Below are 27,658 nucleotides of genomic sequence, written 5' to 3' on the forward strand. Positions count from 1 at the left end.
TTTGGGGAAAAGTGTATATTTTGGAATATCTTTGTTTGACCTTTTGAAGATGAGAAGGTCACACCTGATAGATTGCATACTCAGGTTCCCCAATGTGGTGCCTCCAGAGGTGAAGTTGGAACAAAATCAAGTCAGGAAAAGCTGCGTTTCAATATTTCATGTGGTTTCCCCAATGATTCTCCCAGTGGTTAAATATGGAGCTCCCAGAATTCCTGGAAACCGAAGTCCCAATACGCCTGGAGAGGATTGTTTTGGTGAAGAGCTGGTGCAAAAAGAGAGAGAGAGAGAGAGAGAGAGAGAGAGAGAGAGAGAAGATTTTGCCCTGTCCTTTGTTCAATCAGATGAAATTAGGACATCAGCGACATCTAGTGTCATCCATAAACAAGATTCGGCTTCTATTTATTATTAGGTTGTTGATGGAAAATGCGCTTGCCAGCTTTTCTCATCCATCCCTTGGGTAACAGAAGTCACCGGGAGCATTTAACTAGCCACGGCTTTTTTCTTATTTCCTTTCATCTGCCCCTTTCTCTCTCATGCCTTGAAAAGGAAAGGAGGCTTAGAGAATGGGATTTCCAGTTTCTTTCAGAATGGTTGCCATGGTGATGCCTGAGCAGACAATACTCCCTCCGTCTCCATTCCGCGCACTCATCCACCCGCCCACTGCAGTCTCAGCAACCTGTATGTTTGCTAAGGCGCCTGTCCTCTGACGCCATCGGATTAGAAAATATGAGCGGTCCCACAAAAAGAAGCAGAGCACCTTGTATGAATAACACCATTTCTACAGTGGTGAGCAATTTTCATATCTGTACAGATTTTTTTTAAAAAAAAATTCAGAAGCATACATAGAGATGCACCGTCACGCATACAAAGGCAATGGCTAGATGGCAAATGATGCTCAGCAGCTCAGATTTATTTAATTGAGACCACATTTCCATTTGAAATGCCCAAAGCAGCTGGGAATAAAATGAAAGCAAACACATAATACAAAACTAAAGCAGATCTCTGTATGGACCCATTTCTCCCTTTCCCTGGAACAATTCTGCTAATTGTAGCACTGATGTCTCTTTGATGTCTCTTAATAAACATGTTTCATACCAGATGTTTTGCATGAATTGCCTTGACTTGTCATAAAGTCATACAGACACCTCCACACACCACATCACAGACCATGCTCTGTATAAATATGGGGGGGGGAGGGGAATCTAGACATACCTATAGGAATTCCCTACTCTTCATGTCCCCTCCCTCTTAAACCAATCCAATCAATTCAGTAACAGTTCAGTAATCAGTTCTCTAACAGCATGATGAGGTGTAATTTAAAATACAGCCAGGGCTGGCAGACATGCAACCAGCTGTGGGTGTTATTAACACCTAAAGAACTCCTGGCAGGACTGGCATTGAGACATGCAATTACCACTTAGTATGGAGGGTGGAGACAAAGCAAGAACAGGAGACTATTCCCACAGGGCCTGTGGGCGAGGCAATTGAACTGACTGTCAACATTCACTTTTTAAAAACACAAAATCACAGCGGGTTCAGCTTCTTCGGGGCTTCAGCTTTCCAAACCCTGAGCTTTTTGAAAATATCCTATCAGATTCCCTACTATGAATGTAACACTGAATTATTGTTTTTACTAAAGGGCCCCACCTCCCAACAATGATCCCTAAAGTCATTTTGTGAGCCAGCCAAAAAAAGAATAATGATTGGAGTCTCTTTTTCCCCCCAGTATCTGCAGCATGAGTTGTTCCCAGGCTGTAACCTGGGGGTAGAAATTGGTGTGAAATGCATCTTTAGTTTGGGGAATATGGAGCACCATCTTCATAACCTCTAAGTAGCTTAAAAGTAAAGCACCGCCCCCTAGAGTCGGCAATGACTAGCATGTATGTGCGAGGGCAACCTTTACTTTTACCTTTAAAGGTTCCCCTCGCACATATGTGCTAGTCATTCCTGACTCTAGGTGGCGGTGTTCATCTCCGTTTCAAAGGCGAAGAGCCAGCGCTGTCCGAAGACGTCTCCGTGGTCATGGGACCGGCATGACTCAACGCCAAAGACGCATGGAACGCTGTTACCTTCCCACCAAAGGCAGTCCCTAATTTTCTACTTGCATTTTTACGTGGTTTCGAACTGCTAGGTTGACAGAAGCTGGGACAAGTAACGGGAGCTCACCCCGTTATGCAGCACTAGGGATTCAAACCACTGAATTGCCAACCTTTTGCTCAACAAGCTCAGCGTCTTAGCCACAGCCTGCTTAATAAGGAGCAAGCAAGTTGCAAAGAATGATTCTTCTGAATTAGCATGGGAGCCTCAAGGCAAATGTGGAAATGAGATTAAAATTGTTTTGACTAGAATAATGTATAGGTGTTTTTCATGATATCTAGCCCGCATCATCACCATCATTTTTCTTATAGCAAATGTTTTTGAAGATGACATAGACTGAGTGGCTTTATAGACTCTGATATTATCTATAGCTACATAACCTAAATGAATTCAAATGGAGTCGGAACAATCAAGGCTCCCATTTTCTCTCATACTTCATGTATTTGAAAAAGTAGAAATCAGAAAGATGCAGAAATGGGATTTTTCATTAATCAAATTTATATCTCACAAAAATGACTATGGGCAGTGTACAACAATCCAATAAAAAAGTAAAAAAAAAACCTCAATCATTACCTAACTAAAACCATGATATAATAATTATTTTAAAAAGCATTAAGAACTGTAAGTTCAGAACAAAAATAGGAAAAGAGAATAATAGATGGAGGGATGTTGATGATAACAGACCCATATCACAAGGACACCTGTTCTCTAGGGTCTCCAGCAGGGGTGAAATGTAAAATTTGTTACTACCGGTTTTGTGGGCGTGGCTTGGTGTTGGGGAGTAATGTGACTGGGTGGGCGTGGCCAACTTTTTTTTTTACTATTAAAATCATTTTTTCTACAACCTCCAGCTGAAGAGGTTGTTTAAAAATGCTTTTAAAAGGCTCTGACAATCAGGCAACTCAGCTGGGATCACCAGAGAAGCCTTTAAAAAACTTTTAAAGGGTTCTGACGATTCCAGCTGAGTTGCCTGATCTCCAGAACCCTTTAAAAGCTTTTTTACAGCCTCTTCGGCTAAGGAGGTTGAGAAAAAAATGCTTTTAAAGGGTTCTGACGATCCCAGCTGAGCCGTGCGATCATCAGAGGCTTTTTTTAATTTTTAAAAGCATTTTTTTGGCCAAAGAAAAAATTATTTTAGAAATTAAAAAAAATACCCTCTGATGATTGCACAGCTCAGCTGGGCATGTGGGGGGGGCAGGGATTTTTGCTACTGGCTCTCCAAACCACCCGCCTCTATCGCTACCAGATCGGGCGATCCGGTCCGAACCGGGAGCATTTCACCCCTGGTCTCCAGGCCTGCTGGCATAACCAGGTTTGAGGAAAGCTCAGGAGTTATGAGGCTGACCTCATCTCTGGGGAGAGAAATTCCACAATGTGATCACAATATCAGGCAAGGCCCATTGCCCAAGGCCTGCTAAATACAGTTTCCTAAACAACAGAATCCATAACATGTCCATTCTGTTGGAAGTGCTGGGATGGGCAAAGTGGGAAGAGGCAGCCACTCAAACAAGCAGATACTATGCCATGTAGGACTTTAAAGGTCAATACCAGCTCGAAGTGAACCTGGTAAACAAGCTGGTAACTAATGCAGTTTGCGTAGCACAGATGTGATGTGCATTCTGGCAATGTTGCATTTTGCAACAGCTGAAATTTCTGGATACCCTTCAGGAGCAGCCCCATATAGAGTGAATTGCAATAGTCCAACTGGAGGTGACTAAGGCATAACTCTTGGTTCATGAAGAAGCCTCATTATTAGTTTGCTAACCTGTTCTTTTGCAAAGATTAACACTCTGAATTTGCAGAGTATAAACTTCAGTCTAATGCATTCCTTTTGTTCGTATATATTCCTTTCACTATGTAAGCATCAATATGGGAATTAATGCAGACTAAAAGATTCATAGTTATTAAGTTCGAATCAGGGGTGAAATCCAGCAGATTCTACAGGTTCTGGAGAACTGGTAGCAGAAATTTTGAGCTGTTTGGAGAACCAGCAAATACCATGTCTGGCTGACCCCAGAGTGGGGTGGGAATGAAAATTTTGCAATATCCTTCCCTCAGGAGTGGCCACGCCCACAGAACAGGTAGTAAAAAAAATTGGATTTCACCACTGGTTCGAATGGTTTCATAAATGGTAATTTGTTTCTTGATCTGTCTATGTGATGACCCAGGGCGTGACACAAAGGCAACACAACCAGAGAACCGATATGAGTCCCTTTATTATCACCAACTGTGCCCTCAATGTCCCTTTCAACTCTCCGGCCTGGAGACAGCTCTTCCATCAACCTGTAATAGTCTTTGGCTGGCGATACTTCAGTCCCAAATGCTGTAAGCAGAAAACTTCTAACAAAAAATCCAAAGGCAAGACAAGGTAATTAATCCGGAAGGGCAAGCAAAATAAGGAAGTAGCACGGCAATAAATCAAGCCAGTTGGGAAGATGCCAGGATTCAAAGAAACACCAGATAAACTCAGCATTTGTTCCTGACAAATGCCCCTCCCATTTGCCTTTCCTTTTAAACTCCACCAGCAGCTGTGCCTTGTAAAGAGGATCGGGTCCCTTTCCTCCCTTGTAAACCACACAACCCACATTGCTCTCTTCTCTGTTCTTCCCTGCACTGCCTAGGATGAGGAGGGGGTCGGCCTTGGTCTTCATCTGAACCCCCCCTCCCTTGTTCTATCTCTCCCCTGCTCTGCCCAGCCTGACTTTGCTCTTCCCCAGTTTTTTCCACAGCCAATGGATCCACTCTCTCACTCTTTGTCAGCCGTTCCCCTTCCCCTTCGGATTTAGACTCTGACAGGGGCATGACAGTCTAGCAACTTATCAGATGGTGCTTGGGAAACTAGAAAGAGCATTTTAGAACAAGGTAGTGAAGCAGTAACCCCACTAGGCACGGCCAATTTACCATTCCTCTAATGGAGCTGTGGTGGCGCTGTGGTTACAATGCAGTACTGCAGGCTACTTCTGTGACTGCCAACTGCCAGCAGGTTGGCAGTTCGAGTCTCACTGGCTCATGGTTGACTCAGCCTTCCATCCTTCTGAGGTCAGTAAAATGAGGACCCAGACTGTTGAGGGCAATTAGCTTTCTCTGTAAACTGCTTAGAGAGGGCTGTAAAGCACCGTGAAGTGGTATATAAGTCTAAGTGCTATTGCTATTTCTTAGATCGCTCATCATTGGATGTGTTGGTTAAGACTTACAGGAGTTAAATTCACAACATTGTGAGGATCACAGATTTCCTACTTCTGAAGCACAGAGGATTAAGAGTTAATCCATGGACAAAGATACTAACATTTTCAGCACCATGGACAGCACTCCAACAATCCTGTATCTTGACCAGCTGCCTCAATTACTGTGCCATTAAAATGTTATAATGCAGCTTAAACTTTATGAACCAAATGAAAACCTATAGCTTTGTGTTTGGGGGTGAGAGGAAGGGAGGGAAGGATTGAGGGAAAGAGGGAAAGAGGAAGAGAATGTCAGAAGTGAGGAGGTTTATTTTATTTGCAGTTTCTGCCTTGGCTTACTGTTCTGCTTTTTAATGATGTCTCTGCCATGTTCAATCTGCAATAATATTTTTTTTACAGATATTGTCTGCTTCAGTTTTAAATCCCTTTTCCAGCAATATGAAGACAACCACAATGGATCAATACATTTCTTGAAACTTGGGTAAAATATAAAAACAGGAAAAGTAAGGATAATAAAATGCCCAATCATTTGAAAGATATGAAGTTACCGAAGCAATAAGTATAACATCACATATGATGCAGCTAAATTTGTTTTGCAAATATTAAAGCATGCAAATAAATTACAATAGAATTAGATATGCTTTAGCAAAGTATAAATATTATACCCAGATTGAATTATATTATGTATTGTGTTATTAACATATTAACATTGATGGGTATATAGTTTTAAATCAGTTTATGCTATATTATTGTAATGCAGTTTTGCTGTGCAAATCTTTTGTTGTTCCAATATAAAATACATTTGTGATAAGAAACCAGCTTTAAAAAGCTTTTTAATATTTTAAAATATTTGCAATGGACAGACATCTGGCTTTGCAGGTCTGGGTTTTTTAAACTGCTTTATGAAGATTTAATAACTAGAACCAAGTGATTTAGCAGCAAACTGAATAAAGAATATGACATTTAGCCCATTTGTTTCCAACCCCAAAAACGAGTTCTATATCTTCAAATAAAAAGCCACATCCAAATTTTCTCTTATCTTAACTTCAGCAGTCAGATTTGTCTTACATTTAAAATAAAATTTAAAGTGTGGCATAGCCAAAGAAATAGAACAGAATTACACCTTCTGACCCATTGCAAATCAAAGAGCCTTCGTCTGCCTATCTCTTAAAGCACAATAAAAATGTTGGAAGCAGTAGTGAATTACTTTCTGTTCCTGCCACCTATATAATTTAAATCGTCTTTTTATGTAAAAAGACAAACAATACATCTTGGGTTTTTTTTAAATAAAATCTTCAGTTTATGAGGAAAGAGAAAGCACGTGTAAATTTATTTATGCAACTATAAGCAACAGCAACAAAAAAGAAAGCTAAGGCATATGTTTTAATTTCTGCAGCACAGAAATTGTCTTCTCTCTAATAGAGTGGGTCTGTATATAGCTCAGCCCTCATACTTTCTTTTAGTCTATAGCGCAGATAATGACTCCTTATTCCTACTTTGTCCATCTTGGGTCCATTCTGGAAAATTACTGGCTGCTGCAGCTGCCTAATGCATATATCTGCACCATTTTGAAATTTGAAAAATCAAGAGAAGAAACTCTTTCTTTTTGCTACTTTGCATGCTTCATGCACTACATGAATACATAAACAATGGACATAGAACACAACATTTTTTAAATTTACTACGGACATTCACTATCTTCTTTTTCAGGTTTTTTTTTTGGGGTAAAGGTATTGCAACCAGGCTTCATTGGTTAGGATTTTGGTGTTTGGGGAGACTGTTCCTTGAGCCTCTGAATGTGGTGGGATGAAGTCAAAGCTGTTGATTTTCCTGAAGATGCTTCGTCTCTGAGGGCATCTGATTTTGAGGTTTGCACGCATTTGAACCAACCTTTCCTATGGAATGCAAAGCAGCATTGGAAACAGATTTCCAATTTGTCTCATGATACCATGAATCTTGGCAATCGGGATGGCAGCATCAGCATTATGGGTATTAGCATGACAAGCACCGTCTCCAGAGTGGAACACAGCATCATAAGCATCACCTTCTCTCCTTGTATTCTGCATCTGTGCTGTTGGGTACCAGACTATACCATTCTCACCTGCTGGGGAGGGGAGAGGGATGGGAGATAAATGTTGACTTTCCCCCTGATCTTACTGGTGAATGGTGTATCCCTACATTAGCTTTGCAAGGAGAGAGGTTGCTCCCATTGCTGCCAAGAGGGTCCAGAGGCGGACCCAATTGACTAGATAGAGCTGGTTGCTGAGGATTGCAGAAGACTCCAGGACTTGCGAGGAGCCGTATCAGGCTGTTGTTTCCCACCCCCTCCTATACATACCCCCCCACTCCTTCTCTCCAAAGCGCAGGAGCAGAAGGAATTCCTTTCCCCATAGAAGCTCCCTGCAGGAGGCAAGCAGGAGGGGAGAAAAACAGCGCTTTGAAAGGAAGCTAGTTAGAAAGATTCCCATCTGCGAATTCCATCTCCTTCGGAGCGAATGTCCTCCTCCTCCTTTTGAAACAGATCCCCGGTAGGCGAGCGATCTCTTTGCTATCCCCACAACAAGCTGCTCCCGGGAAATCAGTGCTAGAAACTTCGCCCAGCGATCGAAACCCCCGAGAGACCTTCTTCCCAAGGCTGACTGACCAGATCGCCTTTTCGGTGGTTCCTTTTTCTAGGGCAACTTGGCAAGCCTTTTCTCGAAGAGAGCTTCTGGTGGAGGTCGTTGGAATCCCTTCCAGTGATTATCCCGAGGAAGAGCCCCTCGTCTTTCCCTCCAGAGGTACCCCAATATATAGCGACCCCCCACCCATCTGTGGGACACCCATAACCCTTGAGACTTCAAACCGCTTGTCGAGATGAATTACCTCCGCAGGCGACTCTCTGACAGCAACTTCATGGCCAACCTGCCCAACGGCTACATGACCGACCTCCAGCGCCCTCAGCCACCGCCGCCGCCGCCCAGCGCCACCTCTCCATCGCCGGGCAGCATCTCCCCAGCTGAAAGGCCACCGGCGGCCCCCAGCCCTGGAGCCGGAGCCGGTGGTGGTGGTGGCGGCGGAGCCGGAGGTTTTTTCTCGTCGCTGTCCAACGCGGTGAAGCAGACGACCGCGGCGGCGGCAGCCACCTTCAGCGAGCAAGTCGGCGGGGTGGCTGGCTCTGCAACATCGTCGGGACGCAGCAAAGTACTACTGGTAGTCGATGAGCCAGGGACGGACTGGTAAGGTCCTGAGAAGGGGAGAAGGGCATTCATCCATCCATGCTTAGCCTTCCTTCCTTCCTTCCTTCCTTCCTTCCTTCCTTCCTTCCTTCCTTCCTTCCTTCCTTCCTTCCTTCCTTCCTTCCTTCCTTCCTTCCTTCCTTGTCATTTTCCCCATTCAGATTCAAATGAACTGTGAGTTATAGATGGGGGGAAGGGGCAAACTGGGATTTCCAAATTACTTCATATTGAACTTCTTCACATAAAGAAAGGTGGGGGTAGCGTAAGGGGGGAGAAATAGCCTCCTTTGTTTCACCCCCATCCAGTTATAGGGTCTCTTAGGCTCTTTTTGACGAGGGCCTGTTTCCTCACTAGTTACTTATATTTGCTTCTAGGATCACCCAGAGTTGTTGAAGCAATATGCAACATATCCCCATTACTATTGTCTCAGCAAAATAATGGCTCAGTGGTGCAGGAAGAAGCAATCAGTTGTAAGCAGATGAGATGATGTAGTCTTATATCCTAGCTCACAATCCCTTGATATCCTTTAGTAGGGCATCATCCACTGACATTCTTGCCTCCTTTTTCACTTTATCTTTGTGGACTTTCTCTCAGTTCTTTATTTGCTCCTTAATTTTAGTACCCACCTGTAATTTCCTCCATAGGGCTATTCTTCTGCTGAAGCTATATATTGGCAGAGCTTGATTTCTGTCTGTTCCATGTCTGAGCAAAGATTAAGTATCTGTAATCTTTTGGCATGATGGAGAGAAATACGAAGAACAGGACAAGAGGGTGTTAGGGTGAGATCTATTGGAGATACACTTGGGTGTTGCACTAGAGTCTAGTCCTATTCAAGGGCCACTGTTGTTCAGTTAGTCCCAATGAGGAAATGCACAGTGACAAGAAAGGGAGAGAACACTTCCTGTGAATTTTTTTTTGCAATGCAGTATTTACAAGATGTGAAAAAGGAAGTGCTGTTTCCAAGGGTGCGAAATAGCAGTTTGGGAATTCCAAAAATACCAAGTTTTGTATCATAGATCTACCCAGTTTGGGGCTGGATTGTGAAAACAATCAGCTGCCAGTTTGGTAGTTCTCCTACCTTGCACATTGAATTGTTGGTCTCTTTTTCCTTTCAGTTCAGCTTTAGGAGTTACGGTGGCTTTAATAATTAATTAGAAGATTCGGGGATGTGATCTGGGCAATCTCCTCACCACCACTTCATGAAAGATTAAGGAACAGCATCTTACATTTTTCTGCAGCTTATTGGTGGAGCCACTTGATTTGCTTCTTTTCAAAGATGTTTAAGGAGGATGGCAATTTGCCCAGCCTGTGATTAGAAATATTCAAACATTACACAGTGTGGTCTAATTTTAACTGAAACATATTCAGAGACTCTCAGATCTCCTAATAACAAGCACATTGATCTCTATCTGATATATATCTAACAGTCATGCTAGTCTCTTTCTCTTATCCTATCATGCCTTAAATTGGTTTTCCATCATCGGGTTTCAGATCTCCTGGTAATTCTTCCGGAGCCTACATTTTCTCTTTCCTTGCTTCCTTTTTTCAGCCTTCAGAGTTATTTAGCTGTGGACCCTTTTTGGCTTGAACATTCACTAGTTCATAGATCTTCACATCCCAAAAATAAACGCAGAGAATTTATGTGTATTTGTGGCCTGTTTACAGTAGAATTATGGTATACTAATGAGGAAATGCAGGCCTTGAGGTATCAGTCTATTTGTGATTCAAGATCTTTCACAAAGTGTAAATCCAGTCTGGATATAAAGTTAGAAGGGATGTGATCTATGACATGTAGTTTAATCAACTAAATGAATTAAATTTCTTCTTAGTGAGTCATCCTATGGAATTCTTCTTGAGTTTTCTATTTTGCTTCCTTGGTTTCTGGTATTTGGTGCAGTCTTTTTAGTACAGGAAATGAAGAAGCATGACTTCTCCAAAAGGGATATCAGTATAAGAATGGATTGTTAATTAAGTACAACAAAGGGTTTTGTGGCATCTTAAAGAGTGAAATATATACAGTAAAGGCAAAAATTAAGGGTTAATATAACATGACAATACTAATTTATATAATCCTATGATCTTTTTTCATGTACTGAGAATCAACATGAATAGATTAAGTGAGAAATGATAAACTCAGTCCCTATCAGACAATTCCCAAGATCCAGCAGGGAGACTGAAATCTCATGGCTTCCTGATGATGTATGGAGGCCAGTTTATATGACTGGAGTATGGATTGTGGGTGAATCAGCATTGAGAAGGAATGGGTCAATACCCTATTTCATCATTGCTGAATGATAGAGTTCTATAGGCTGGAAAGGCCAGGCATCCACCGAGGAAGAGTTTTGGGTTTTGTTTTGTTTTGGAGTTTTTTTGTTTTTTTTTTTAAAAAAAACTCTTACATTTTTCGAGAAATTTCTGATACTGACCACTGCCAGCAAGCAGATAGACAATTCTATCTACTATCTACTTGGGGAACATAAATACAGCATTCGTGATCCAAGTTGGAAGACCAACCAAGATTTCCTTTAATGCCTTTGGATAACTTGATACATGAACAAGGAGAATTTATGGAGGAAAAACACCTTTCCTGAACCTGAAGGGCTCACTCTGGCCTGTACCTTCTAGATCATGGGTCTCCAACCTTGGCAACTTTAAGACTTGCAAAGCTGGCTGAGAAATTCTGGGAGTTGAAGTCCACAAGTCTTAAAGTTGCCAAGGTTGGAGACCCCTGTTCTAGATTGCCCTGCCTTCCATTCTCATGGTAACCTCCAATGGCAGCACGTGCTCTGTTACTATTGGCAGACATGTTGCCTCTTCATAATGTTTATGGATCGTTCCTCTTTCAAGGGCTCTGAAGTAAGTAATCTGTTATGGATGGAGTTCTTCCATATTTCATATGCACAGAAGCTGACAAGGTTGCCCAGTCCTTCACTTTCAAGGTCTTCAAGAAAAAGAGGAACGTTGCCCAAAGCAAGAAAGTGCACAATCAGTTATGCTCTTGAATGAAATGTTGAAAAGGAGAGGCTGCTAGAGGCTGCTAGGTTAGCCTGACTAGGTGGCTCGGTGGCTAAGACACTGAGCTTGTTGATCAGAAAGGTTGGCAGTTCGGCGGTTCGAATCCCTAGTACAGGTCTCCTGTGTGAGCAGGGGGTTGGACTAGATGACCTCCAAGGTCCCTACCAACTCTGTTACTGTTAAATGCTTGGTAGGAATATTATGGGCATATCTCAAAGTAAAACTGCTGTGAAGTATATTAAGAGGCAGGATTAAACATTGGTCATTAGGAATCCATAATTTCTCTCTCTAACTAGAAGACTTAGTTTAAATAGTGTTTAGCAAGATGGAGAAATAGAATCATGGGCTGGATTTCATATATTCAGAAGAACTGGGTTATCAAGGATGGAGAGAAATTTGAGGCCAAAACAATGGTGTTCTTGCTTACTTGTGCTTTTCCAAATGGGAAATAACCTTGAATTTAAGATGACCTTTTCAATAGAAGCATATAGTGGAAAAATCTGTCGCCCTATATTTTTATATTCTTAGCAAACCTAAATGTCTCTCTATTTGAAAAGATAAATTATTTGAGGGGTTGGGAATTGAGATATCCTTTCAGATGAATTTAGTACTTGCATATCTACTTTATAGGAAAATGCAAGGCTAAACATGAGGACAATATGGTAGTCAAGGCAATATTTGTCCAACGTTTTTAACCTGGACAAATGCCTACCATAAATCTAAAGGCTGTTTGGGTGGTGTTGATAGGGAGCAATCATTAGCCTCCAAATACAGTCATAGGGATTGCAAGAGAGGAAGCATCTTCCAGATTTGGTGATCTTTCAGGAGTAGCTAAGCTTGCAAAGCCCCTCAACTTTCAAGAAGAATTTCAGCCAGCTCCTTGACATAGAAATGCCCTCATCTGATGAAATCCTGCCTCCCATGAAAGCTTCCAGCCTGGTGCTGGAACCAGCTTGTTTTCCAGATGGGTTTTTGCATAGTCATTGCTGGAGCCTGGTCTCCTGATAGCAAGAAGGCACTACTCTCTTGGGAAAAAAAAAAAAAAGAAGACCAGCAGTCTGTTGGCCAATCATACTGCTGGCTATTCCCATTATTATTAGTTTTTATGTAATGGGATTTGCAATAAAAAGTTACAGTCTGTATTTTCCATCCCATCTGGAATGCTCCCATTTAGCTGCCTTGCCACCAGCATCAATTTTCACCATCTTACTATGTTTCACCAAAGGAAGTGAAAAATCTTGTGCCTCCCCCCTTAATTAAAGAGAAATAGATAAACTCCAGTAGGCAGGAGGGTTCTGTATGCCCCCGAATGTTGCTAATTTCTATTGTAGCATTGATTTTTGGAGATTTAAACCAGCTATTAGGGTATTGGACAGCAATTTATCTTCATTCTCTAGACTATTAGCTCTGGAACGTCACTAAGCATGCTTAGTCCTCTAAAGGCTGTTTGGGTGATTGTCCAGTGGTGGGATTCAAGTAATTTAACAACCGGTTCTCTGCCCTAATGATTTCTTCCAACAACCAGTTTGCAAAACTGCTCAGAAAGTTAACAACCGGTTCTCCCGAAGTGGTGCGAACTGGCTGAATCCCACCACTGGGATTGTCTTCTTTTTATTTGTTAAATTCTTTTACTTACTATATTTTCCTTTATCTGAGGGACATAGTACAACATTTTATCCTCCTGAACATCCTGCTTGATCAGCCACTGAGCTTCGTGGCTGAGGGCTGATTGGAACCCTAGTTTCTAGGAGTCTGGTTCCATTGGATTCAATATGGCTGTAGTGCATCCACATTAATGTTGGTTTCCATAGAAAGGACATAGAGGCACCCTCCATCTATGTATAGATGAACTCCAGAGAAATAAGAGCCTTCTTAGGAAACTGGAAACCCTGGAAGGAGTGATGTGACCATGACTGCATCATTTTTCCCCCCAGTTCATGTTTTTTTAGGACAGTGTATTCACTTATTTTGGCGTATCCTCCATGGGACTCAAGCTGCTTCTTCTCTTTGATCCTCACAACAACCTTGTGACGTAAATTAGCCCGAGAGAATGACTGGTCACCAACTGGACGTCATTGCTTAATGGGAATTTAAATCTGCAGTGACCCAGACCAAGCACTAGGCAATGCATCATATTGATTCCACTTGTCCTGTTTGAGTGTTGAGCTTTTGTGCATCTTCCTTTGCTGTGTAATAGTCAGGAGACAAAGAAAAACCAGAGCTCAGCGTTCTCTGAAGAAACAAGCTGATCTTGAGTGTCAGCACTGCAGAATATAGACGTCTGACATGATTGAACATTTCTATGCTAAATATCAGAGAAGATAAATATAGCCTGGTCTTCTTCTAGGCCTCCTACTTTTTTTGTGAGGAAATATTCGTGGTTTTTTTTTTTTAATATTGCCTATAGGGAACATACAACATATATGCACGTAAAAAATGCAAGTAGAAAAATAGGGACCACCTTTGGTGGGAAGGTAACAGCATTCTGTGCACCTTTGGCATTTAGTCATGCTGGCCACATGACCACGGAGACGTCTTCGAATGGTGCTGGCTCTTCGGCTTTGAAATGGAGATGAGCATCGCCCCCTAGAGTCGGGAACGACTAGCACGCATGTGCGAGCGGAATCTTTTACCTTTACCTTTATAAGGAACATTGCATGAGCCTCCCATCTGTCTCAGCAATTTCTCACTCCTGAGAACAAGCTATCTTCATGTTAACTTTACCCACCTGTTTTTCAGTGCTTTGATAAAATATTGAGAAATGAAAGTTTTCTAGGTTGCAGTTCTGAGAGCTCAGTCTTATGGTTAGTATATGCTAAGGCGAACTGATCAATAGCGAGCAGCAAGGACCTCTATGTTTGGTTCCATGTAATGGTTATCTGGATACTTGTTTCCCTGCTTTTTAAAAATGTATATGCAGCTCATAGCAATAGGTACTCATTTTACTAATGTATGGGTCCACATATCACAATATAAAGTATAGGCTGTAAAATACTGTATGAACAGATCATTGTCTGAGCTCACAATGTGTTTTATAAACCTTAATTTATGGTGTTCTTCATTATGTGGTACGATTCAGTTATAGTCTAGTCTGTAAACCAAACAAACCTGGGCACAGCCCAGGACTATCAGAGCTAGGACTGCAAGAATGCAGACACCCACTTGATAAAAGATAAATAACAGTTAAAACAAAAGGGGGAGGGGGAAGAGTATATTGATAACCACTCATTAGTAAGAAGGGTGCAAGTCTTAACTCTATATCTTCTTTTCTTCTTTCTTATCTTTCCTTTGATTCTTTATATTTTTATTGCATTTCAAAAATCTAATACAAATACAATTTTAAAAAACATTGGAATTGCTCCTGGCCCCATGGAGTGGTGATTTAGATTTTTCCAATCCAGATCCAATAGGCTTAACGTTTGTTTTCCTCTTTGGTTGACGTGTAGGTTCTACCTTGGTACTTTATATTCAATGATAGTGTAAACCAAGGGTCTCCAACCTTGTCAACTTTAAGACTTGTGGACTTCAGCTCCCAGAGTTCCTCAGCCAGCAAAGCTGGCTGAGGTACTCTGGGAGTTGAAGTCCACAAGCCTTAAAGTTGACAAGGTTGGAGACCCCTGGTGTAAACCATGGTGGACCTTTTTCCCAAGCTGGTGCCCTCAAGATCAGTGGTGGTTTCAAAAATTTTTACTACCAGTTCTGTGAGTGTGGCTTAGTAGGTGTGGCTTGGTGGACATGGCAGGGGAAGGATACTATAAAATCTCCATTCCCACCCCATTCCAAGGGAAGGTTACTGCAAAATTCCCATTTCCTCCTGATCAGCTGGGACTTGGGAGGCAGAGAATAGATGGGGGTGGGGCCAGTCAGAATCTTTACTACCGGTTCTCCGAACTACTCAAAATTTCTGCTACCGGTTCTCCAGAACTGGCCAGAACCTGCTGAAACCCACCTCTGCTCAAGATATGGTGGACTTCTACTGCAATCATTCTTAGTCAGAAAGATCTTGGGGACTTAAGAGAACTGAGCTACATTTGGACAGCACAAGTGTTACAGTTGTGTATCATTTGAATATAGAGTCAGGTCAAAGTTAGGCAAGAAAATCTTGGGTTTAACTGGAGCTACTCAAACCTCAGTGTCTTTTTAACAAGTCTCTTAAAGGTGACACACCATTGCTGGTCATAACAGATGGAGAGGACAAGGGAGGAGATTTAACCAACTGCACTTAATATTTGGTTTTCTATCTAGATTTAATTTCTTTACAGTACTCCTTCCATGTTAACATATATCCATCTATAAAACTGCAATAAATTTGATTTCAATGATTGTGCTTTTAGATACGTATCTATCTGAGGGGCGATGTATGCTGCTCTACCTAGTCCTCCTCCTCTTTAATCTCATTATGATATAGACCCCTCCCCCTATTTTTTCTTTAGTTCCACCTCTGCACCTTCTGTTTTTATAGTTAGTTCAAGATCCAAAGCTTTGTCATCCAAGCACACCGTGTGCTTGGCACGGCAATTGCCATCCAGACAATCTGAGCACAGAGATGCCAAGGCCTGGGAAAGGAAAGTTCTTGAGATATGAAGTCCACCCCCGCCACCCCACCCCAAACGCCAGAGGAAACGTCTTCTTATGAGATCTGGGACATGGGACATGGAAAAACACAGACACATATGTAGGGCATATTATCCCATAATTTATAAGATATTATTTTTCTAGCATGCGTGTACAGTGTATGTGTGAATCCTGGAAAGTTCAGATAGTTACAGTAGGCTATATGAATTTGTAAATAAATAGCAACCTGCAACACCTACCTATGTATGGATAATCTTTTAAAAAAGGGAATGGATTTGGACCTGGTTTATACTTGAAAGGGAGGTTTTTAGAATAGATTAAAAAGTTTTTTTTTTTTGAAAAAGCAATGGTAAACCACTTTAATACTATTGCTAAGAAAACTAAGTGGACATGTCCACATAGTAACCAGAAGTTGAGTTCAGTTTTAGTGAGATTTTCTTTTTTCTTCTCTCTCCATAGTGACTCCAAAGTCAGATAGTTAACTGCTTTTGTCATATATTTTTTTAATGGCTTGGCAGTGCTTTGGTAATAATTTGAAAAAGGTTCTTTGGAGCCCTGCCATGAAACCTTAGGAAAAGTCACGGCTGCTTCGAAGAGTTGCAGACATGTGCTATGTTCGTGCCTCCATCTGCTTCACAGCACCCTTCTGGAATCAAATGACATAACCCCAATTTTTCTTCACCCACAGAATTCACCCTCTCGAAAGTGGAATCGTGAGGTTTCGCAGGGGTAGATTTTCATTAAAGAATGAGACCAAAGACAGTTTCCATCAACAGCAATGAAATATGATAATGAAATGGAACCTCTGTGTCAGAGTTTTCTGCTGCTAGATTCACAGTGTATTTATACACACACACACACACACAAAACACCCCCCCCCCAAGGTAATTTATTGTCTTTGAATCCCGTTTTTGAGGCTCCCCAAATAATATTCTTGGCTGCTATTGGGAGACAAAGACATTGGTCCAAATGGAGCTTTAGACTGAGACTGAGTATACCTAATATCCCAATGTTCTCAATCAATTCTAATAAGATACTAAATTAATTAAAAACACTGTATTAAATTGGGAGGGGTGACTACACAAATACTTTGTTAAAAAGTCCTTGGTAAAGTAATAGAGTGTATTTTTGTGAGGTGGCCTTTTCTTATAGGAGGTTTTTAAGCCACTGAGGCTAGCATGTGCCAGACTGATCCAGATGTTCCCAGATGCATCCCCATCCCAAACCTCCACATTTAGCTCCTGGTTAGATTGCAGATGATTGCAGATTGCAGCTACAAATGGATTCCCTTTCGAAAGGAACACGATCTGCTTGAAGCAGAGGACAGCGGAGATGAGAAAAGGGAGCTGAGCCATGGCACCCTCATGTCCTCCCGGGTTTTACTCAATACTTCTCCTTGATGTGCTGCTCATCCCCCCACCTGACTGCTCGCTGAGAAAGGGGAGGCTCTTCCGCAAAGAAGCCGGTGCTTTAGGAGGATTGAGCCACAGGGAGCAGAACTGCTGGCATTTCTCACTGGATCCCTGCTGGGGACGCTATGTTAGGATGCAGAGGTTGGTTGTTTCCCAGCAGGCCAAGATGGAGGGTGTCAATGCCTGGGAGGCCGCACAGCCCTAAGGAGGGGAAAGTGTGGCTCTGCTCTCCTGCTGTCTCTCCTTGGTATGTGATCCTGACTAAGGGATGATCAAAAGGCTGCCTTGTAGGCCTTGCCATCTCCCTCATCCTTCCCTCGCGTTGTCCCAAGCACAGCTTTCAGGCTTTGCTTGAACCATCTGATCCTATTTGCCCCCTCCTCTAATTCTTGTCTAAGGTATAGAGATTTGGGATACTACTTCTCGTTCTCCTTTATCCCTGGCTCCGCTGAAGGCTTCAACTGCTTTGAATGGCTAGATGGCCTTTGGCTTCTTGCTCACTTTTCTGGGAATTTCCCCTGCATGCTTAAATATTATTCTTTCAGCCTCTGGCTGGACAGGGTTATGGCCCTTGGAAGTGTTGTTGCAGCTGTACAGGTAGCCCTCAACTTACAGCAGTTCATTTAGTGACCAAAGTTACAACAGCACTGAAAACAGTGACTTACGACCATATTTCACACTTAAGATCATTGCAGTATCCCCATACTCATGTGATCAAAATCCGGATTCTTGGCCACTGACTCATATTTATGACAGTTGCAGTGTCAAGGTGTCACGGGATCACCTTTTGTGACTTTCTTACAAAACAAAGTCAACAGGGAAGCCAGATTCAATGAACAACCATATTACTAACCTACCGTATTTTTTAGAGTATAAGACACACTTTCCCCCCAAAAGCAGGACTGGCATAATGGTTTTAATAGTTTTAATTTTAAACTGGGGTTTTTATTGGGTTTTTAAAAATCTTTTATAATTTTAAATTTAAACTTTTAATTATCAGCCTTTTGTAATTTGCTAGGTTTTAATTGTTGGTTTTAATTGTATATGTATTGTGTTTTACCTTTGGTTGTACACCGCCCTGAGTCCTTCGGGAGAAGGGCGGTATACAAATTTAATAAATAATAATAATAATAATAATAATAATAATAATAATAATAATAATAATAATAATAGAGGGTGAAAATCTGGGTGCGTCTTATACTCTGAATGTAGCCCCACCCAATTTCTCAAACGGAGGTTTCAGAGGCTGAAAAAAGCATCAGAAATGGAGCTTCAGAAAAAAAGCCCCAAACGGAGCTTCAGAGGCTTTTTTTCTGAAGCTCTGTTTTCAGAGGCTTTCAGAGGCAGAAAAAAGTTTTTTTCTGAAACAGAGTTTCAGAGGCAGAAAAAAAAGCAAAAAAAGAGCAAGGCACAGAGTTCACAACCAAAGAAACTGTTGCTAAAATTCACCTCTGGAAACAGCTGACTGGGGGTATTCCGGGAGGCTGATCCACCTGCCAATCAGCTTTTTTCTTATTTTCCTCTCCAACAATTAAGGTATGTCTTATACTCCACTGCGTCTTATACCCTGAAAAATATGGTAACCACTGCAGTGATTCATGTAACAACTGTGGCACAAAAGGTCATAAAACGGGGCAAAATTCTACTTAAGAACAATTCAGCAACAAAAATTTGGGGCTCCGTTGTGGTCGTAAGTTGTGGTCGTAAGTACTTGTGTTCAGGCACATGACAAGCTGCAAGGTATCACAGGGAAGTCCAGAGACTACTTGACACATACTTCTTGTCTTCTGTGCTTATTAAAGACATTCCCTATTTTAGAGTGTCAGTCTTGGTTAAATTTCTCTCTCTAATTTCTCACTTGGCTGAACATTTGTAAGATTCGGTCACTCTGCAGCGGCTTTCCCTGGTCTTGTCACCACTCTATGTTTTGGACACAAAGCCCCATTGTTATGTACCATATAAAGAGTGAGCTATAGGCTTCACTCAGGTCCTCCAAAAAAGGCGGGAAAATACTTAAAGCTCATTGGTTAAGGCGTCTGGCAGCCCTCTATAAAAGAGGACGCTGCCAGACAAGCAGGTTGTTGGGTTGTACTGGTCTACTAATAAAGAGCTGTTGTTACTGAAAGAGCTGTGCCCGTCTCTTCCATCATCAAATCTAACACCCATAATGTAGTCCATGGGCTGTGTCGATGAGGTTCTAACTGTAGAGGCAGCAGCCCAGAACCTCTGGAGTTGCTCAAGCTCAGGAAAGCTGCTTTATAGCATTTCATTCCCTGTCCAAAGTGTCTCTCATCTGACACTAACAAAGCCATCCTATGCGTATCTACTCAGCTGATACTCCCTTTCAGATCTAGTAAGGCAGAAATAATACAGAATAGGCCAACGAACACTTTACCTGAGACTAAATATATCCTGAGAAAGAATGGAGCTGATTTAGGAGGATCTATTCTGGAAAGTTCTGTTGAAATGAGGAAGATGCCTTCTGTTTTTTGTGCACTGGCCTGCAAATAGTGCACGGAAAAAAAATAGAGGCTGTTTTTCTCACAACACCTGTATTAAGTCTATTTTGAACCGCTGACAACATATTGTGTAGGACACTTGTGCTTATCTCCTCCTAGAGCGGTGCCAAACTCTACTCCTTCCCCCATGGCTTTTAAATCATTTCAAGAGAAGCTATTCCAGACAAAATGAATACTGCAGGCAGAGTATTTGATAATAGGTATGTCAGGACTGGTAGTGGGACTGGGTGGCCAGAGAAAACATACCTGATTATGCAAATAGGTATCAATCAATCAATCTAGCTAGCTAGCTATTATTACAGACCAGAAACAAATAAAAGCACTCAGTATATATACACTTAAGAATTCTAGTATAAAATAATAAATGACAACTAAATCTATAATAAAATCCAGTGTCCATTATATTTGGTCTGACTATACGATAGTTGCAATCCCTAAACTGTGTGGCCCATTGTGGGTTCAACGGAGGGGTGAAATGTAAAATTTGTTACTACAAGTTCTGTGAGCGTGGCTTGGTGGTGGTGGGTAATGTGACTGGGTAGGCATGGCCAACTTTTTTTTTTACTTTTAAAAGCTTTTTTTTTGCCTTTAAAAGAAAAAAAAAGCCTCTGACAATCAGGCAACTCAGCTGGGATCATCAGAGGAGCCTTTTAAAAGAATTTTTTCTACAACCTCTTCGGCTGAAAAGGTTTTAAAAGCTTCTGACAATCCCAGAGGCTTTTTTTTTAACTTTTAAAAGCATTCTTTCGGCTGAAGAAAAAATGCTTTTAAAAGTAAAAAAACCCCACTTCTGATAATCGCGTGGCTCAGCTGGGCATGGGGGGGGGTAGGGATTTTTGCTACTGGTTCTCCGAATCACCTGCCACCATCGCTACCGGATCCCGTGATCCGGTGCAAACCGGGAGCATTTCACCCCTGGTTCAATGCTAAAAGGGGAATGACTAAGCAATGCAAGGGTTAGCCACAATTGTTATATACATCGCTAGGGTGAAGAAGACACATATTTGCGATGAATCCCCAGGATAACAAGCATATTTCTATTTCCATTTGCATGTTGTCAGATATTTTGGCAACTTTTTGGCATTCCTGTCAGCATATATGCTGATATACAGTATGCTGGATGTCTTTGCATCGGATACTGTATGTGAATGTTCTCCTGTTTTAGACTAACTAGGCTATATTCAAAGGTGATTTCACATGTAAAATCATTGCAATACTTCTCTATATTGACTCATTGTTCTTCCAACTCAATATCCTGGAAATGTTGAAGAAATCCTTTTGATCTGAGAACATAATCAGAAGGTCCCAAGACTCAAGGGCGAAGACATCTTTGGAGCTCATTCCCCATCTCATCTTCGCAAGTTCTGAACGGAGGTGCTTTTCTTTTTGGGTGGGTGGAGGGGAAACAGTCTAAAAGTCTATTTCCATTTTAGTGGCATGAAGGCTGCTTCCACAGCCTATCCCTCTGGGATTCCAGCTAGGGCTGACCCACAGTGGGAGTCTGTTGCAGTCTTTTGGTTTTGGTGCATACATTATTTCATGTCCAGCATTGCATCATGAAGTGCTTTAGAAATACTGCAATCCTACAGGTGTAGTACGTGGTGGATGGATTTATGATTGGTCTGCAGCAGGCAGGGAAGAATTAATCAGGATCAATTTTGAGCTTACCGGGGTATTTTTGAGAGCAGGTAGCAGTGGCACAAGAAAGACAGGAAAGGTATGGTTGGTGGAATTATCATTATATCCATCTATCCATCTATCCATCCCTCTCTCTCTCATCTATCTATCTATCTATCTATCTATCTATCTATCTATCTATCTATCTATCTATCTATCTATCTATCTATCTATCTATCTATCTAGGTCTTTGGTTATTTGGGTTTTCTCTCGCATAAAATTGGAAGTGTCTTGGCAACGTTTCGACGAAGTCTCATTAGTCATCTTCAGGCTTCAGCTTCGTGCTTCTGGGAGCAATGTGTGATCACAGCTGTTTCTTCCTTTTAACTGCTAGTGGGGTGCTCTGATTGGATGGATTTTTTGTGTGCTCTGATTGGCTGGGGGTGGGTCCTGTTTGGGTGGAGGCTTGGTTGTGCTCAGATTAATCTGAGTTGCAGGGGGATTTGAGCTGGTGAGCTGCATTGCTGTTGTTTGACTTCGTGGTCGTGGTCGTGTTACATCTTCATAGTGGGTGTCATGTATGGATTGGAGGGGTCTATCTATCTATCTATCTATCTATCTATCTATCTATCTATCTATCTATCTATCTCCATCCATCCATCCATCCATCCACCCTCTCTCCTATCTGTCTGTCTGTCTGTCTGTCTGTCTGTCTGTCTGTCTATCATCTATCTATCTATCTATCTATCTATCTATCTATCTATCTATCTATCTATCTATCTATCTATCTATCTATCTATCTATCTATCATTGTATTATGGTTAGTGGCAGAGGTGGGGAGTCTTCTAAAACTGCATTTCTCAGTTGCTTCTTCCAGATGTAGTGAGGCTACAGCTCAAATACTGGGGATTGTAGTTCCAAAAATTTTAGAGTAAGGTTGCATATGTATTAGCTTTGTTCCAAATCTATGATTAAATCCCATCCAGATAGACAACCACATTTGTATTTAAAAACTCCTAGTGTTTGTTTGGTTTCAGGAGGTGGAACCTAGGAGAACATTTGCAAAAATAGAAGAAAGAATTGAAGGTTATTTGGCTATGCTAGACTTCACCTCTGTCTGGACTTTGTGGCAGAGTGAAGGAGATGCACAGAACAGAGGAAGGAAAAACTAGCAATAATTCTCCAGTCATCCTATTGGTTTGCTATTAATCCAGCCTGCCTGTATTTATAAGGCCTTTGGGGGAGGATTGCCAGATGCAGGAAATAGCTGCCTTTGTATGTGATGTAGCCTAATGTCTGATGCAGCTGTGCATTAAATGGTACATTCAATAAAGTGGACTCTACCATAGAGAGATTAAAAGCAAGGGGAGGATCATTGTGGAGCAATGGAACATATGCTTCTCTCCCTGATGCACGCATATCTCCAGCCACAATTACTGGAATCAAATCAATTGCAATTTCATAAATGGGGATGAATGAATGTGAAAGGCCTATTGCAAATGGGTTAGATCAAGACAGGAGATCAAATGTTAAAAGAAGTGGGTCAAAACTCCCTTTACAGTCTTCTCCAAGTAGTATGACTAGAAACGGTGCCCCATATTTAAGAGACTTACTAAAGTGAAGTAATTAAAAAGACATTGAGCTTCAAGAAACTCCTGTTAAAACCAGGCACTAAAGTGAACGCTCTATTTAAAAAAGATTGAGACATTTATGCTCATTTTTCTTGATCCCAACTTCTCCAAATGTACAGACTTTGGTTCTCCTAAATCCCCTGAGAGCTGAGCCCTTTTCTGGTTAGGAATGATTGCAATAGAAGTCTACCAGACTGGGGAGAAGTTCATCAGGGCCTACAATATTTGTGAAAATAAAATACCAGGGAAGAACAAATATTAACGCTACTGGAGCTGGACTGCAAAAGTCTGGAGGATCACTAGATGCCAGTAACTGTGTCAACTTCCATATACTTTTTTGCAGTTATATAGTTATATACCGTATATACTCGAGTATAAGCCGAGTTTTTCAGCACGTTTTTTGTGCTGAAAAACGTCCCCTCGGCTTATACTCGAGTCCCCAGTTTACCCCAGTTTTTGGGGTAAAATTGGGACCTCGGCTTATACTCGAGTTTTTTTTCTTCTTTTTTCACATTATACCGGATGGTGCAAACTTGGCGGGCTTTTGCATTAGCGAAGCCCTGCGGTGCAGTGAGAGGCGGGCGGGGAGCCGCCAGCCTTCTCGGCTGAGGAGGAGGCTTTTCCTGACCGGTAGCTGCCTCATTTCCTCCTCGGCTTATACTCGAGTCCCCAGTTTACCCCAGTTTTTGGGGTAAAATTGGGACCTCGGCTCTCTCGGATCGGCTTATATTCAGTATATATACTTGTATATATATGTATAGTTATATACTTGCCTGCAGTATATATACTTGTATATATATGTGTGTATATATATATATATATATATATATATATATATATATATATATATGTATGTATGTATGTATGTATGTATGTATGTATGTATGTATGTATATATATGTATATGTATTTATATATGTATATATATATGTGTATATATATATATATATATATATATATATATATATATGTATATATATGTATGTATGTATGTATGTATATGTATATGTATATGTATATGTATATGTATATGTATATGTTTATGTATATGTATGGTATATATATGTATAGTTATATACTTGCCTGCAGAAGTTATGAATGCTCCAACACTGGAAATTTTTAAGAAAATGTTGGATAACCATCTGTCTGAGATGGTGTAGGGTTTCCTGCCTGGGCAGGGGGTTGGACTAAAAGGCCTCCAAGGTCCCTTCCAACTTTGTTGTTAATAATAATAATAATTTATTTATTTATTTTATTTTATTAATCAAACTTATATACCGCACCATCTCCCGTAGGACTCAGGGCGGTTCACAGGCATATTAAAACAGTATAATAAATAAACATTAAAACCCAATTAAAACTAAATATTATCATGGCCTGATCACTAAAACAGTAAAACCTATAAAAACCCCATTAAAATATGCTAAAACCTTCTATCTTAGGCTAGTCCTGCACGCTGAAACAATAGAGTCTTCAGTTCACGTCTGAAGGTCCGGAGGTCGGGTAGTTGTCGTAATCCTGGAGGAAGCTCGTTCCACAGAGCTGGTGCCGCCACAGAGAAGGCCCTCCCCCTGGGGGCCGCCAACCTACATTGTTTGGTCGACGGCACCCTGAGGAGGCCCACTCTGTGGGAGCGCACAGGTCGTTGGGAGGCAATCGGCGGCAGAAGGCGGTCTCGAAGGTATCCCGGTCCTAAGCCATGGAGCGCTTTAAAGGTGGTAACCAAGACCTTGAATTGCACCCGAAAGACTACCGGTAGCCAGTGCAGGCCGCGCAGGATAGGTGTTATATGGGAGCAACGCGGTGCTCCCTCTATCACCCGCGCGGCCGCATTCTGGACTAACTGGAGCCTCCGGGTGCTCTTCAAGGGGAGCCCCATGTAGAGAGCATTGCAATAGTCCAGGCGGGAAGTGACGAGGGCGTGAGTGACTGTGCGCAAGGCGTCACGGTCAAGGAATAATAATAATAATAATAATAATAATAATAATAATAATAATAATAATAATAATAATAATAATAATAATAATAATAATAATAATATAATTTGTATTCCGCCCTTCTCCCAAAGGACTCAGGGCAGTTAACAGCCAGATAAAATACAATACAATACAATATAATAAAACCAATTAAAAAACTTATTCAATATGGCCAGTACTTTAAATATAAAATACATAATATAAAACCCCATTTAAAATCCAATTTAAAAACCCGTTTTACGCCAGTCCTGCTCGGAAGAATAAATACGTCTTCAGCTCGCGGCGAAAGGTCCGGAGGTCAGGAAGTTGATGGAGTCCAGGAGGAAGCTCATTCCAGAGGGTAGGTGCCCCCACAGAGAAGGCTCTCCCCCTGGGGGTCGCCAGCCGACATTGTTTGGCTGACGGCACCCTGAGGGGACCCTCTCTATGGGAGCGCACCGGTCGGTGGGAGGCATAAGGTAACAGAAGGCGGTCCCGAAGATATCCGGGTCCTATTATTATTAATATTATTATTATTATAGTAGGAGCCTACATTTTTATACCTCCATTTCTGATAGCATAGTTCTATACTCAGGTTTATTTAACTGTGGTTTGTTCAACAATATGTACCGTATGACCAAGAATAGTTTACTAAACACTATGTGAGTTTATACTACGATCTGTTCCTACAGTACTTTATTAACAAATTAATAGAGTTGGAAGGAACCTTGTCGGTCATCTAGTCCAACCCCCCCCCCCGGCCCAAGCAGGAGACCCTACACCATTTCTGACCAATGGCAGTCCAGTTTCTTCTTGAAAGCTTCCAGTGATGAAGCTCCCACAACTTCTGAAGGCAAGTTGTTCCACTGGTTGATTGCTCTCACTGTCAGAAAATTTCTCCTTATTTCTAGGTTGAATCTCTCCTTGCTCAGTTTCCATCCATTATTCCTTGTCTAGCCTTCAGGTGCTTTGGAAAATAGCTTGACCCCCTCCTCTTTGTGGCAGCCCCTCAAATATTGGAACATTGCTATCATGTCTCCCCGGTCCTACTTTTCACTAGATTAGCCATGCCTGGTTCCTGCAACAACTGTTCATCATATGTTTTAGCCTCCAATCCCCTAATCATCTTAGTTGTCCTTCTCTGCACTCTTTCTAGAGTCTCAACATCTTTTTTTTATGGTGTGGTGACCAAAACTGGATGCAGTATTCTAGGTGTGGTCTTACTAAGGCTTTATAGAGTGGTATTAGTACCTCACTTGATCTTGATTGTATTAATGCAATTTAGGATTGCAGTGGCTTTTTTGGTTGCCATTGCACACGCTTAGCTCATATTTAATTGGTTGTCAAATTATAGCTTATTTATGATGAATAGACAGAGCCATGAGTTTACTGCTTCAAGCTGCTGGGGAAGGTGGTTTGCCATTTTGGAACACAACATCATATGAACAGCTATTTCCAAATAAAGCAAATGGCATGTTAAGGTCTAACTCAATCTGTACCCTCCTGACTTAACTTTCTACTTGCTGGTCATTACTTATTTAAAGGAATCTTAAAAATATGATCCATCATCCTTTGTAACATTAAATGATACGTTCCATTTTATGCTATCTTCAGGTTTTTGCCATCTCTGCAAGGTTACAGGGAAAGACTCGGTTTTTGCAAGTCGTGATTAAAATATGTACACCTATGAGCATTTTGCACATTTGGAGTCTGAAAATGTCTAAGACAGCAAGGTCACATTGTAAGGCTGATTTCTGAGACTTTCAGGAAATATTGGGATCTCTACTTTATGAAAGAAGAATACTTTGAAATGAGATGATTATTTTTAGCAGTATTCTCCTGAATGGAGATCCCAGCTGGAGCAACCCTTAAGAATTACATTAGGAAGGGATACTTGATGTTATCCTTGCACGCCTGCTCCCTTTGCAGATGTGGCAGAAGAAATTCAATACATACAGGTAGTCCTCGACTTACGACCACAATCGAGCTCCAAATTTCTGTTGCTAAGCAAGACAGTTGCTTAAGCGAGTCATGCTCCATTTTATGCTCCTTTCTTGCTACAGTTGTTAAGTGACTCTCTGCAGTTGTTTAAGTTAGTAACATGGTTGTTAACCGAATCTGGCTTCCCCACTAACTTTGCTTATCAGAAGGTCGCAAAAGGGGAACAACTGACCGCAGGACACTGCAAGCCTCATAAACATTAACCAGTCGCCAAGCATCCAAATTTTAATCCTGTGACCACAGGGATGCTGCAACGGTCGTTAAATGTAAAAAATAGTCACGAGTCGCTTTTTTCACTGTAACTTCAAGCGGTCACTAAATGAATGGTTGTAAATTGAGGACTAGCTGGAATTGCCCCAAGGGAGATGCTGTTTCTCTGGCAAGATCAGTCACCTGTTGGACTGTTGCTGGTTTTCAGGCTTCGAGAGTCACCTTG

At 41.5% G+C, this 27,658-nt stretch overlaps 1 protein-coding gene and 1 long non-coding RNA gene across 2 annotated transcripts in view; both read left to right on the top strand.

The window, feature by feature from the left end:
* The first annotated feature begins 594 nt into the window (after positions 1-594).
* LOC131191641 (uncharacterized) lies at positions 595-5,803 on the top strand. Its single transcript, XR_009153548.1, has 3 exons — positions 595-786; positions 4,266-4,465; positions 5,679-5,803. It is a non-coding gene; the product is annotated as an uncharacterized LOC131191641 (long non-coding RNA).
* Positions 5,804-8,129: 2,326 nt separating this feature from the next.
* SYN1 (synapsin I) overlaps positions 8,130-27,658 on the top strand; it is a 110,538-nt gene continuing 91,009 nt past the window's right edge. Inside the window, exon 1 of the mRNA XM_058171572.1 lies at positions 8,130-8,497. Within this exon, the coding sequence (XP_058027555.1) occupies positions 8,136-8,497 (362 nt within the window). The 5' untranslated portion in view covers positions 8,130-8,135. The remainder of the gene's footprint in view (positions 8,498-27,658) is intronic.

Source organism: Ahaetulla prasina, chromosome 2 (genome assembly GCF_028640845.1).
Source record: "Ahaetulla prasina isolate Xishuangbanna chromosome 2, ASM2864084v1, whole genome shotgun sequence".
Classification (NCBI taxonomy): domain Eukaryota; kingdom Metazoa; phylum Chordata; class Lepidosauria; order Squamata; family Colubridae; genus Ahaetulla; species Ahaetulla prasina.